We start from the raw sequence: 13675 nt of genomic DNA, 5'->3' as shown, positions 1-13675 counted from the left end.
GAGAACTAAGATTAAGGGAATTGATAGCCTGGTTGGTAGGGCGTTGGATTCGTATCCCTTGGGTTGTGAGTTCGAACCCCGCAGGCCGAAAACTCTCCGTGTGTGTGTGGTGGCTGGCGCACGTATAAATCTTTCGTGGTCACACAGTCATCCATGTCGAAAGTAATACCACGGGGGGAACTGGTTCAGAGGTGATCGTTCTCTGATTCAGGTCTAAATTACCATCTGTGGATGAGTGAATGAAATGCATGAATGAAGTCCGCCCCGTAAAAAGGGTTGTGACATGTGAGTACTAAGTCATACTCTTGGTCCTAGATGGCGCTATTGAGAAAACAAGAGACGCTCATTCCACTTAAATCGTTGACAGATAACTGTCAGTAGGCTTGTAAAGTCCCATAAGTCACAACAGAACTAAGATTTGTTTTGCTTACTAGCTTAATTAGCTTAAATTAGCTAACTTTAGCTATATGTTAAAATAGCTAAAACATGGGAAAGAGAGATTTTTAAATATAATTTCTTTGCTGTATTTACATTTAAAACAGTCTCTTTAACTTGAATATTGTTTTGAGTGCTGTTATTTAAAAATTAATCAAAATTTGACCATTTGTTTTTAATAATCGATGATAATTTAATTGATCTATAAATACACCAGTCACGATGGTTAGTTACATTTTGTGTCTTTTTTTTTAAATTATTAATAATTATAGAAAAAATAAATTTCTGCTGTTTTTTTAAACATTGTTTAGAACAGTTGACAATTTCTAAGGAGTTTGTAATTTTTTAAGAAGCTAAAAGAATTTAAAATTCTTAGATATGATAAAATATATCATTTTAATTAAAAATAAAGTTACCGACAATTGAAAAAATTTGTATTGCGATGCCATCAAGAACTGATATATATACATTTTTACTTTCTTTCATGAGACTTTTATAGTGTAGCTTTCAACAGTTGATTTCATATGCATTAACTTTAATCTTTGTTATAAATATTTGTTATGTAATCTTTGTTATAAATATTTGTTAAAATTTTACTCACAAATACAGAAGTATGAGAAGGATTTTAACTCTTTCACGTCTAATTATACCAACTTAGTATGTTACACCAGATGTCATATACGCCTATTCACATCAAATGAGCAAAAAACACAAATTTGGACATAAATTTTGCAAAGTTGCTTTACATTTGGGGAACTTTTTTTGCTACTTATTATCAAAACAGAGAAATTAAATTAATGCAAAATATTCCTAAAATGGATTATTTAATTTTTAAAACAAGTTTAATGGAAAAAATTTAATTAAACTAGAATATATGCTAATAATTTTTTAAGAACTTCACATTTTGAAAACGACATTTATTTACATATATTACTTCATAAAAAGTAGATGTTTTATTAAGTTGTATTGTAAGTAGAAGTTAAGTTCAGTTGTAGTAATTTTGTGCTTTATATTTGCACATTTTAATAAATAACTTTGCAAAAAATGCTAACACATGGACGTGAAAATGTTAATGAAGGGTAAGTGGCAATTTATTAGTCAATTTTGCATTATTAAGAAGGCAAAAATTTCATTCAAAGCAATATTGGATATATCAGCTAGTTAATAGCCAAAGACAATTTTTTTGAAAAAAATAATCCAAAAGTCTTATATGGAGAAAAGACCCAGAAGTTAGCAACGTTTAATTCTACAAGAAAACATTGAAGACGCAGCAACAAAACGCGACCGAAATAGACATAAAGAAAATGTTTGCAGTAAACAGTATCACATAAGCAGCAAAAAAGATAATAAACAACCTCTAGCACAAAGCGCTCAGAGAGACCTCATAGGTGAGAGACTTCGCTCAACTACTCACGCCTCTCGACTAGTCTGCTAATCTCAATTGGGTTAATAATCACTACTACTGACTGAATCATCAGCTATAACTATTGGCTTTGTATAGTTTCTGAGATAAGACATAGAAGATTTTAAAAAACGATATAACTCGAGTCTTAATGAAAATACTTCTAAGATTCTTGTAGTTTCTGGAATCTTAATTTTGAATTCAAACTCACCATATGGCGCCAAGATTGTCAACAATATTGGGAGTTATTGATTCGATATCCATTAAGATATCTGTAAAATTATATTCCTTACCTGGAGATTTACTGCCCTGGATAGTAATATTACAAATTCGTATAATATATATTCATTATTGCTCCTTCAAGATATTATATTCTTGTTTCAATTTCTATATTAAGTTTGATTTTATATATATTTCTTACAGTTAGAATATATTGTCAAATTTGTTTAATTGATATTCAACCAATTAGTCACCTAGCAATTGAAATGAACAGCTTTTTAAGCGAATAAACAGAGCTCCTTAACTGATTCCTTTCATTAAGTCACTTTAAATGTTAGTTATTCTGATTTAACATGTGTGGATTGCAGTAATATATATTCTGCGACGCAATCTGTATCTCCTTTAAACATATTGTGAAGATTGAATATTAGCCTGCTGAAACAATAACTTCCTGCAGAAGATTATTATATATATTCCATTTGTAATTTTCCCATTCCAGACGTGGCGAACTGGGAGTACTGATTGGAGATACGGTGGTGTTGGATTATTTCAGAGGCAACGATCCGGGATGCAGCCTTCATTTGCTGGGCCAATCTATATTTGACGATGCATATGCTGTGGGCATGCAGAAAGGATTTAGGCTGAAAGTAAGCTCTGCTTGAGAATGTATGATTATGAGTCTGTAAATCACATGCAATATTTACGAAGAGGTGCATTTTTAAATTATCTCTACAAATATATATAATGTATATTAGTATGTGGACTCATTTCCATAGCACAGAAGTAATTAAGATTTTTTTTTTCGAAAGGTTGAAATTTTATTTTGATATTAGCCGCCTTTGGCGACCAGCCGGTTCGCCAATCTTAATGTTCGTTAAAATTTTAATAATTAAATATTTTATACAATTCCTACTTTAATAGCTTCTTAATCAAAATATTTTAAAACTTCAAATTTTGATTGTCATATAATTCATTCATAATATTATAAAGGCCTTCAGTTATAACGTAATATGTATCTCTCTAATTTTCTGTTAGCACCCGTAGAATTTATGCTTTAAATTAAAGTGGAAAGAATTAATCTGCAATTAAAATATAGTAATATGTTTTACTGAAACAAAGCATTTTTTTTATAATCTGATTACTGAAAACAGAGTCACTCAGCGTTTAAACTTTATGGGCACTAAAGAATATCTTTCTTAATTTATGTAATATCTCAAGAATTTGTCAACAAAATTTTCTTAGATTCATCATGAACAGATCGATTAATTAACAATGTTTAATTTTAAATGCATCAAACACTAAGAAAATAAAACGAATGGTTTAAAATAAACGGTTGAAAACAGGTTTTAAAAAAACTACTTAAAAAACGATGTACTTAAAACTATAAGCATATACAAAAAATATATAACTAACATAAATACATTTTAATTACTAAAGCATACAACGAACCTAAAAATAATTTAAATCCAGTCCGCATCTATTGATAATAATTGTCAACACAATGCGGAATTCAGAACACAATGCGCATTCGTGAATTTTCAACGCCAGTTACGTAACGCAAATACGTGATTTTTTCTACGCCAGTTGGGGTAACGCTATGCGGATTAGAAATTTTTAATTTCCTTTATTCTGTTTTATTTGAATTCAAAAGTACTTCAGAATGAATCTGAAAGATCGATTAATTAACAATGTTTAATTTTAAATGCATCAAACATTAAGAAAATAAACAGAATCGTTTGAAATAATCCGCCGAAAAATATTAACCCTAGCCTCATTAGTGTTGGGAGAAAAAAAAACTGAAGCCTTACTCATTTGGCGGTGGGGAAAATGGAAGATTTTTTTGGCGGAAAAGTTGGCGGTGGGGAAAATGGAAGACTTTTTTGGCGGGAAAGTTAGTTTTCAATTAATAATTAAAATTCTAATTAAAAATTTGAAAAAAGGAACCCCAGGTGCACATTCCCAACTTCCAAGGTATACATTACCAAATTTGGTAGCTGTAGGTCAAACGGTCTGGCCTGTAGAGCGCCAACACACACACACACACATTGAGCTTTATTATAAGTATAGATTACCAGAAAGTACTACTCTTATTAAGGTGAACTATGTCTAACCAACTTCTAATTAATTATATTTCTTTTCATTTTAATGTGGAAATTAATTTATTTTCATTCAGTTTTGGAATAAGATTAAGTATTACCTATAAAGTAATGAATTTTCATTTACTTATAAGTTTGTATGTCTTTTGGAATACAACGAAATAGGAACTGAATTCCTTACTTGATAAGAATAATCTAAAAAATTTTAGGTTTCTTTTATTATCTAAAACATATTTCCAATTCTTTGAAATATACTTGCTGGAGAAGTTAGTTAATTAAATTTAAATATATGAATAACAAAAGACTGCAATTACTATAGACTGTAATAATAATTTTATAAAAATTGTAGTGATACAAGTTTATTCATTGCAACTGACTATAACTGCTTTGCAAACAGCGATAGAGAGTAAGTTCAGAACAAATACTATTCGTTTTAGGAACCAGAGATTATTACTTTTGGAAGATTTTATACCGCAAAAGGGAGATACGCAGTAAAATAACATGATCGCATTTCGGGAGTTTTTTTACTAGGCCTTGGCCTGCGTTCTATTTAATACATTTTCTTTCGAAGAAGAGGTATTAGAAGAGGGTCATTAGACCCTCTTCTAATACATTAGAAGAGGGTGTTTTTGAAAATTGTGTAACTTTTTTTAAAATTCCGATTTTGTATGTTTTCCTCATTTGGCTCGTTCAATTTTGAGACTAATCTACGGCTTTTATGCTACACAATTCTATTGAAAATAGAGTTTATCCTATCACCAAATAAATGTAAATATGACCTCTTATCATCTTTTACCTCATTCCATTTTGTTGAAATCCAACAATTTGCATGTTTTCTAGAAAACTACCCGTTTTCTTAAGTTTCAAACTATAGCTTGCAGAGCATCTTAAATTCTTAAAACTAAAATAATACTCCAAGCAATTTAGAATTCCATCGGCTTGTTTATTCTTTCAACATAACAGCGTATCTTACAAACATTGCCAGATTCCAGAAGGTTTACAATTAATCAATAAACGAACGATATTAATAAACGATCAATAAACAAAAAATAAACGAAATAATATTAACAAAATATGTTTATCAAAGAAAAAAAATCGTTTGCTTTTACTTTTTAATAATATTTTAACAAAATAAAAATGGTAGCAGTTATAAAATGTCTGAACAGGAATCGTCTGCTAAATGTCTATTAACAGATTTAGATTATGATATTTACCGAACACAACACCTACTGGCACATGCGCAAATGCACTGAGGGTTTTCATAATTGAGAATAGATAGTACACAAGGAAAACTAAATTTTCTATTTAGGCGCAAATAATTATCTATGTTATTTCTTTTCATCACAAGGTTCGATATCTATGATGCAGTCCATCTTTCTGAATGTTATCAGTTTGTTCATTTTTGCAATCAAAAAAGACATTAACACAGACTCTACGACATATCTACGACGTATTAAGAGCAAAACGATTCTATGAAGAATTTTCAGAAGACTTAGATTGACACAAGAGAACATGAGTAGAACAACCGAAAGCATAGCAATGACTACTTAATAGTGTTTGGCGATACGCCGTTGTGGTATGATAAAAGTTTTGAGGAACATACAGTCAACATGCGTTTTGTAATGTACGAAATTATTGCAATTGTTGTGTAATTTTTGGGTTTTTTTTTTTTTTTTAATAAAGTCCACCTACATCTATACCAAACCGGAAAGGGGCCATATTAGCTCTAGAAATGAAGGTGTGGTGTGGTGTTAAGTGGTCAAGTGTGACATTCTTTGGTGAATGGTAGGAGCCGCCTTGGTAAAAGATGACATAATGCTCTCGAAAGAAAATAAAAGGTTCGCTCATTGGTGATTAGTGATTACATTTTTTATGCTTCGAGAATAAACGGATTGCACTTCGTATAAGCAGTTCCATGCTTTTTTTTTGCTAGTTAATAAACATAACCTAATTCTCCTTAAAGTGCTCTTTTCAGTAAAGACTGATATACGACATAGTTCATTCTGCAACCAAAATATCTAATCGATATAATCTTTGTCTATTTCTCATTGTTAAAAAAAGTATTATATTGACAACATTTTACAGTAGCTGCTAGGATTCTATTTGTGGAAAAACCTTCCTTTAAAATCCCGCCTGAAGAAAAATTAAGAAAACTCATGTTATAAGAAAACCAAAACTAAACCACAATTGGCATTCTTTTCCAGCGATAATATATATATATATATTAATCGATTGATTTGTATAAGTCAGTACTTCGACAATTAGCAAAAATGTGATTGCAGAAGCGAATAATTTTGGAAAATTTACTCATTAAATTTATATGGCTAAGCTTCCTTACTTTTTTAAATTTCTTTTTTATATCTAAATTCCTTTATCTTAAATATTTTCTTTTATGGTTAAGTAATGAGTTGAAGCACATTCTTATATCTTTGTTCCGATATATTCCCAGCATGTCATTGGCAGCTGTTTGCGAACAGCCATCAAAGATCATTTATAAAGTTTTTATTATTGAAGTTTATCTGGAGAAGAGTTTTATCTTTGTGAGATGCTTTAAATCCTGTCTTTTTTTCTTTATTCAATGTGTTTTGTCTGTTTTGTTTTTAATGTACTTTGATTGTTTTATGTGCTATAGTGTTTGTTGTAAGTTATTTGTGTTTCATAGAGTGATTTTAATTTTATTACTAGATTTAAGAAGCTTATTAAGGGGTTTTTGATTATATATTTTATTTTATTATTTAAGGTATGAAGACTACGTTAAAAACACTGGTTTTCTACCACATTGGCGAATACTTCTTTTATTATTATTTCTTGTAGTTCAGGCTTTCCTCTTTCCAAAATAGTATTTTCTAGGAAAAGGAAGGTCTGACCTATCATCCAGGAGAATTTTAACCAATTTTTTAGCTAAAATATTTCTTTAACTTCAATTTTTTCAAACTTTAATTTTCATAAAAATTCTCCACGGTTAACATGATATCTCAAAAACTAATAGAGGTATTTACATAAAAATTTCAGCGTGTGTTTTAAATAATATGGGTAATGAAATGAACCAAAAGTTTTATTGTTGGTGAAATACTTTTTCATTTATAGGTGTTTTTAGAAAAATTAAGTTGTAAATTTATGGAAAAAATGTATATATACGTACGTTTTTACCCATAATTTCTTTGCATCTCAAAATGTTTCTTAGATTTTGGTTCATTTCATTCATCATTATATTCTATAACTTGTGTACAAAGAAAAATATGATAGCTGCATTACAATTTTGTGTAGAGTGTTAACCGTTTAGGTTAAATTTCATTAAAATTTACTACAAATTTTCCTATTTCTCAAAATATATTATATTTCCAAATAATTTTTTGTATATATAGTGTTTATAATTGACAATACATCTAAAAACCATAAATAGTTTTTAAAAAATCCAATTTTTCAAAAATATTGCTTCGAACGTAGTCGGCTACCTTAATATCTTCTATTTTACTATAAATGTTTCTTAAACTTTATCTGTATTCAAAATGTGTTGGCGATTTAGTCTGTTTTTCCTTAATGGCCAATCTTCGGCCTTATACCCTTTCAGGTAGGTTGATTCCAGATCATCCTGACCTCTAACTAATAATGGAATAATATATAATTGTTTGGGAATTACTGTTAAGGAACATGTGTTAAAATCAAATCTTTTGATGCTTCAATACTTTCCTCAAATCACACTACTACCAGCACATTTCTATTTCATTTTCGTACGAAAGAGAACCCGTTGTCTGCTTACTGCACTAGTGGAATTGTTGTTTTTTTCGATCCTGTTAGATATATTGCGCGCAATAAGTATATTCTATTACTATTATTTTCCTTTCTCATTTTATTGCGTACAAATAATTGTATGTATGTTGATTTATAGCAGCGAAAAATAATGCTTACAGATACTTCTCCTTTTTACTGAAATAAAAAATATATATAATCTGCAAGTTATTTTGGTCTTAAAACGTAAGTACGTGTAAAATATTATGATTTAGATTTCGTTTCGTTTCGTTTCATAAGAAAGTATTTACCTTGTAGTCTTTAAAATATAAATATCTTAACCTTGAGGAAAAATAAAATATGTATATCATATACTTTCACATGTGAAATGCGATGATTTGGGGGATTGTCAAATCAAAATCTTCCCATTAATATTCAAAATAAAATAATAATCATCATCCAAATATTCTAAAGTTATTCTTATATTTAAAAAGCTTGTACGACACGATTCTGTGAATATCTTCCTATCCAATCCAATGCTATATGCTTGACAGTTTGTTGCACAGTTTACAAAGACTTTGGCCATCGAACTTTCATTGTCCAACATCGAACATTCACGTTGGAAGATTCTGTTACGACTATCGGTCTTTTATACTCAAATCAAAGGAATATTCGACCATTTGTAGCCATTTATTTATTTGGGGGTACAGTTACACGACACAATCATTTTGCCATTGTTAATCTAATAATGTTTGACGTCTAATTTTTTAATGAACGAATTAAAGCAAGATAATACTACCATAACGGCAGCAACAACCACAACTTCTTCGCCATCCATTGCTCCATCCAAACCAATAAATATCATATCAAATTTAATTGAATCAAACAGTTATAACATCATGTAGTAGAAATACTTGTCTCTGCAAAAGACGAATCATTTGACTTAAGTTTTTGTCCAGAGGTTTGAGTTGAGGGTTCTCTGCATGTTGTAGTGCTGGTTTAAGATGCATTTGTAAACAAGCGGATCATTTGACTCAAGTATTTGAATCAAAGTTTCGACACATCTTGTAGCACTAGCTAAAGATGTATTTGTTTGCAGGCGAATATTTGACTGAAGTATTCGAATCAGTGGTTTGACACATCCTGTAGCGCCAGTTTAGGATATATTTGATAACAAGCGAATCATTTGACTCAAGTATTTGAGTCAAAGATTTAACGCATTTCGTAGCGCCAGCTTAAGAATTATTTCAATTTAATTCTATCAAACATTTACCACATCATGTAGTAGAAATACTTGTCTCTGCAAAAGCTGAATCATTTAACTCAAGTTTTTGTCCAGAGGTTTAAGTTGAGGGTTCGCCGCACGTCGTAGTGCTGGTTTAAGATGCATTTGTAAACAAGCGAATCATTTGACTCAAGTATTTGAATCAAAGTTTCGACACATCTTGTAGCATTAGCTTAAGATGTATTTGTTGCAAGTGAATATTTGACTGAAGTATTCGAATCAGCTGTTTCATGTAGCACCAGTTTAGGATATATTTGATATCAAGCGAATCATTTGACTCAAGTATTTGTGTCAAAGATTTAACGCATCTCGTAGCGCCAGCTTAAGATTATTTGTTTGCAAGCGAATAATTGACTCATGTATCAAAGATTCAAAGCATCTTGTATTATCGCTTTAAGATGCATTTGTTAACATGCCAACTTCAACACGAATTTCATTCCTCCAGAAGTCCATCTCAACGCTCATTCTCCGGTACAACGAGTATGGTCTGATGGAGCAACTCCAGAAGAAATGGTTCGGAAGAGTGCCTTGCTTCAATCACTCTGTGCACCGACTCAACAAACCGCAACCTCTCAGCTTGCGGTCTGTTGCTGGAGTGTTTCTCATGCTGCTCCTCGGCGGAGCATTTGGCATCCTCATCCTCTTCATGGAGCATGCGGTGTTCAAACACGCCTTACCTCAACTGAGGAAGAAACCACAAGAGTGCTTCTGGAAGAGTCCCAATGTTATGTTCTTCAGCCAGGTAGGTAGCATAATGCTTCTTCCACTCCACTTATGATGCAACAACAGTGTTTATCCCTTGGCGAAATTGCACCAAAGTACAACTCTTCCTCTACTTCTTGTTTTCTAAACCATTTCGATTGCTACACGATGACTGCATTTTAGGTAGATTGCTATAGGAAGACTACCTATTGCCATAATTCTCATGACAAGACTTCAGGAAAATTTCTTCAGTTCTTAGCCGATGATGGTCCCTAGAGCCCAAAATCCTCCTTCGTTCAAAAGTTTGCATAATATATATAATATGCGTATAACGCTTTGCCCATGTTATCGTGTGAACAGTATAACTAGAGTAATTTTGTTTGGATTTTGACTGGCTTGGAATATCTTGTTAAAAATGTAAAAATCTCAGACGAGTTTATAAATCACCCATCTAAGAAAACAAAAATGGCTTATCAAAGGGGGTGGAAATGTTTGGGGGTTTAAATTTTCATTTCGCTGTAAATTTCTTAATATTTAAGACAGAAAAATAAATCCAATTAGCCAAATTAGCGCCTCATTATGAAAGACTAATTTTTGTATTTAAAAGCTTTCAATATCTGCATTATCTTAGAAGTTAGGGGCTGAAAAGTGATTTCCAAGCTCTAATTTTGACTGCTTCTAACATCAACTTATATTGCCAGATAGTAACTTAGATGTAAAGGAATCGATCTTTTCCTCCCAGCTTGCAGAGAGGAATTTTATTAATATTCGAAAACATTACACGTCTGAGATCAATAGCTCCTAATGATCCATTGTTTGATCTTTTTCATCAAAGTTATTCCATTTGTCGGTACGACCGGAGTTTAACCCTCTGCTTGGCGCTATTTTTAAAAATAGCCAACTCGCCAACAACGGTCTTCCGCCGTGTTTTGCAAAATGTTCAAAAGCGAGTGAGCAGATGTCCAATCACAGTGCATAATAAAGGCGAAGGATAATAGGTTTGCCAATCTAGAGAAAACGGTGGTTATCGCATCTTGGCGAAGAAAGGGATTAAACTCCGGTTCAACCCATTTGTCTTTTGCTGAGGAACTCTCAATACTGGGAAATAAAAACATTTTAATAAATTTGTAGTTTAAAAATTGTTGGCGGAGAACTTCATACTCAATACTGCCTTTTACTGAGTTTCATAAATAACATTTGATTTTCACTGAAGCAGGTGTCAATATGTCCGTGATAAATATACAGCCTATGAACCGATTATTTTGAAAGTGGAGCAAGTCCTTTTTTTTTCCTTATTTCGTTAAAATTTATATTTAGTATATAAGTCAATTTAAAAATACAAATCAATCATGTCAAATCTAGTAATGTTTCAAAAAAATTATCAATGTGTTATTTGGTGAATATAAATTTCTTTTAGGCGTATTTAACTAAAACAGTATATATTTACAAGCTATGTATTTAACTTACACCATTTTCATAATTAATCAATTATAAAAAAGTAAATGTTACTTAAAATACGTTTTGTGTTCTTCCAATTTTGTTATAAATAATAGCAAGAAGTAAAGTAAGAGTAGTATTTTTTTATTTTGAAAGTTAATTATATATATATATATTTGTTGTTGAACTTAACATAAGATATTGTTATGATTCTGTGTTTCAATTTTTATCAAAAATATTGCTTCATTCTTTCTTCTTACTTGTATCATTATTTGAAATTGATTATAAAATTTTCCATTTTTTTAGACAAAAGTAAAAAAAAAAACTGGATTATTTTCGACACACGAAATAAAACAAATGTAACCACGTGACTCCACTACCTGTATCTATGGAAATTACCACACTTTACTTACACCACCATTTTCGCAACCAAACGCTATGCAATTCCTTTTATTAATCTATAATGAATTGAGAAAAGCATTACCATTTTTAAAGATATTAGTTGTGAATTACAGTTTATATTAAATTAATTACAAATTATGTGATAACCTTTTTTTTTTTAAATGGACTTAAAATAAGCTGTCCGTGTGCTCCTGTATATTCATTGAATTTTCTTTGATAACTTCATCTCAATGCTATCCCCAATTATGGCAAGAAGTATGAGATATTATAATATAACTTAATCGGTTAAACGTTTTTGACGAGTATACTCGTCATGGAAAAAAGTACAACATTTTGCGTTATGACGAACTTATTCGTCAGAAGTAATAAGTAGCGATAGTTTGCTGTTTGAATTACAATTTTAGTAAAAGCTCAAGAATATTCGCAAATTTCAAGATGTTTAAAATATTTTGTGGTCAAGTCGAAATCAAACGAACAAATAAAAGATTATTAATAATTATTATGAAAAAAAACGCATATAATATTAATTGTCTTTCTTAAATGTATCGCCGCGTTGTATTAATCTTCCCAGAAGCAATTAGGTAACCATAAATTGTTTTAGACTATTCAATAAGTGGCGCACATGGTAATAAAAACCGGGACTGGGATTACATGTTTTCAAGAGGCGGAATTTTTTATGGTTTATATACAAAAAACGTATGTTAGTTTAAGTAAATAAATAAATGTGATTATTGAAATAAAAAATAAAAGTCATTTCATTACAAGATAATGTCATATTACACTTGCTTTGTATTTGACGAGTATACTCGTAGCGATGACGAGTATACTCGTCATCGCTAAATTTTTGAGACACAATTTCGATGCGCATTTTTCGAAAAGGTCGAAACAGTTAACTGATTAACTCATTTTATAACTTTCATATTAATAATAGCCTTTGGCATAAAATGTCCAACAACGTTGTAACATCTTCATGATATTGACCACTATTTAGAATACTGAATATCATGGAGATATCGTACAATACCCTGTGCTAATACAGATGACTTAGTTATAATATCCATAATATGACATTATTACCGTAAATCTCTTCGATAATTTTATTTTAATAACACAAGTATGGAGTATAACATTTATAATGTGTATAACACAATGTTATTTCGCACAATTCGCTACAGTTTTTATAATAAATACAATTACATCTGCAAATGAATTTGTCAAATGGTGATTTGATATTGGTTAATGGAAAGAGACAGAACACTAGTTACCAGACAATACATATATAAAATAATATATTAAAAAAACCATTCATTATTATTTTAAAGTGATTTAATGTTTAACCCTTAACTGGGGACGTGCGGTCTGTGAGACCGCTAGGATGGATTTTCGGTCACCACTATTCTATTTTTAGCTCAATTGAATGGATTGACCCTGTAATTTCCTGTTTTGTGAGTTTCATTACAAGTGCACTTTTTCAACCGATTTCAGCGGATGCTTTTTTAAATAATTCAGTTATTTCTTTAAGCGTGGTCTCTAAGACCGCACCTCCCTGTTAGTGCCCCAGTGATAAACAAGGCTTAGCAGATAGCGTTAAAACTTGGGCACCGAAATATCATCCAATTTACTGATCCTATGATGAAACAGTGCTCCAGACACTTTTAAATGAAGCAGAAAGTGATTTTAGTGATAAAGATAATTGTACAGAAGAGTTTTTTGATGAAAGTTCGCATTCAACTGATTCTGATATGTATGTTCGAACATAATTAATATTTCTAGTGATAATGTATTTTGAAAAATTTATAAAATATATTAATATACCAAGACATATATATATATATACAGAATTTATAGGTTGATTTTTGTAATAGTTCTTAGCCTGTATGTTTAAAATGCCCAAGAAAACCGTGCTACGAAAGTCACACAAGCCGATAAAAAAAGGGCCAATTTCACCCATTGTCAATTTTTTTATTT

General features: G+C 30.7%; 1 protein-coding gene across 1 annotated transcript in view; it reads left to right on the top strand.

The window, feature by feature from the left end:
* LOC129984682 (glutamate receptor ionotropic, NMDA 3A-like) overlaps positions 1–13675 on the top strand; it is a 332243-nt gene that overhangs the window by 302666 nt on the left and 15902 nt on the right. Inside the window, exons 10-11 of the mRNA XM_056094615.1 lie at positions 2556–2703; positions 9612–9908. Of these exons, the coding sequence (XP_055950590.1) occupies positions 2556–2703; positions 9612–9908 (445 nt within the window). The remainder of the gene's footprint in view (positions 1–2555; positions 2704–9611; positions 9909–13675) is intronic.

The sequence above is a fragment of the Argiope bruennichi genome, chromosome 9 (genome assembly GCF_947563725.1).
Source record: "Argiope bruennichi chromosome 9, qqArgBrue1.1, whole genome shotgun sequence".
NCBI classification, from domain to species: Eukaryota; Metazoa; Arthropoda; class Arachnida; order Araneae; family Araneidae; genus Argiope; species Argiope bruennichi.
This window is presented reverse-complemented; position numbering and strand designations above follow the sequence as displayed.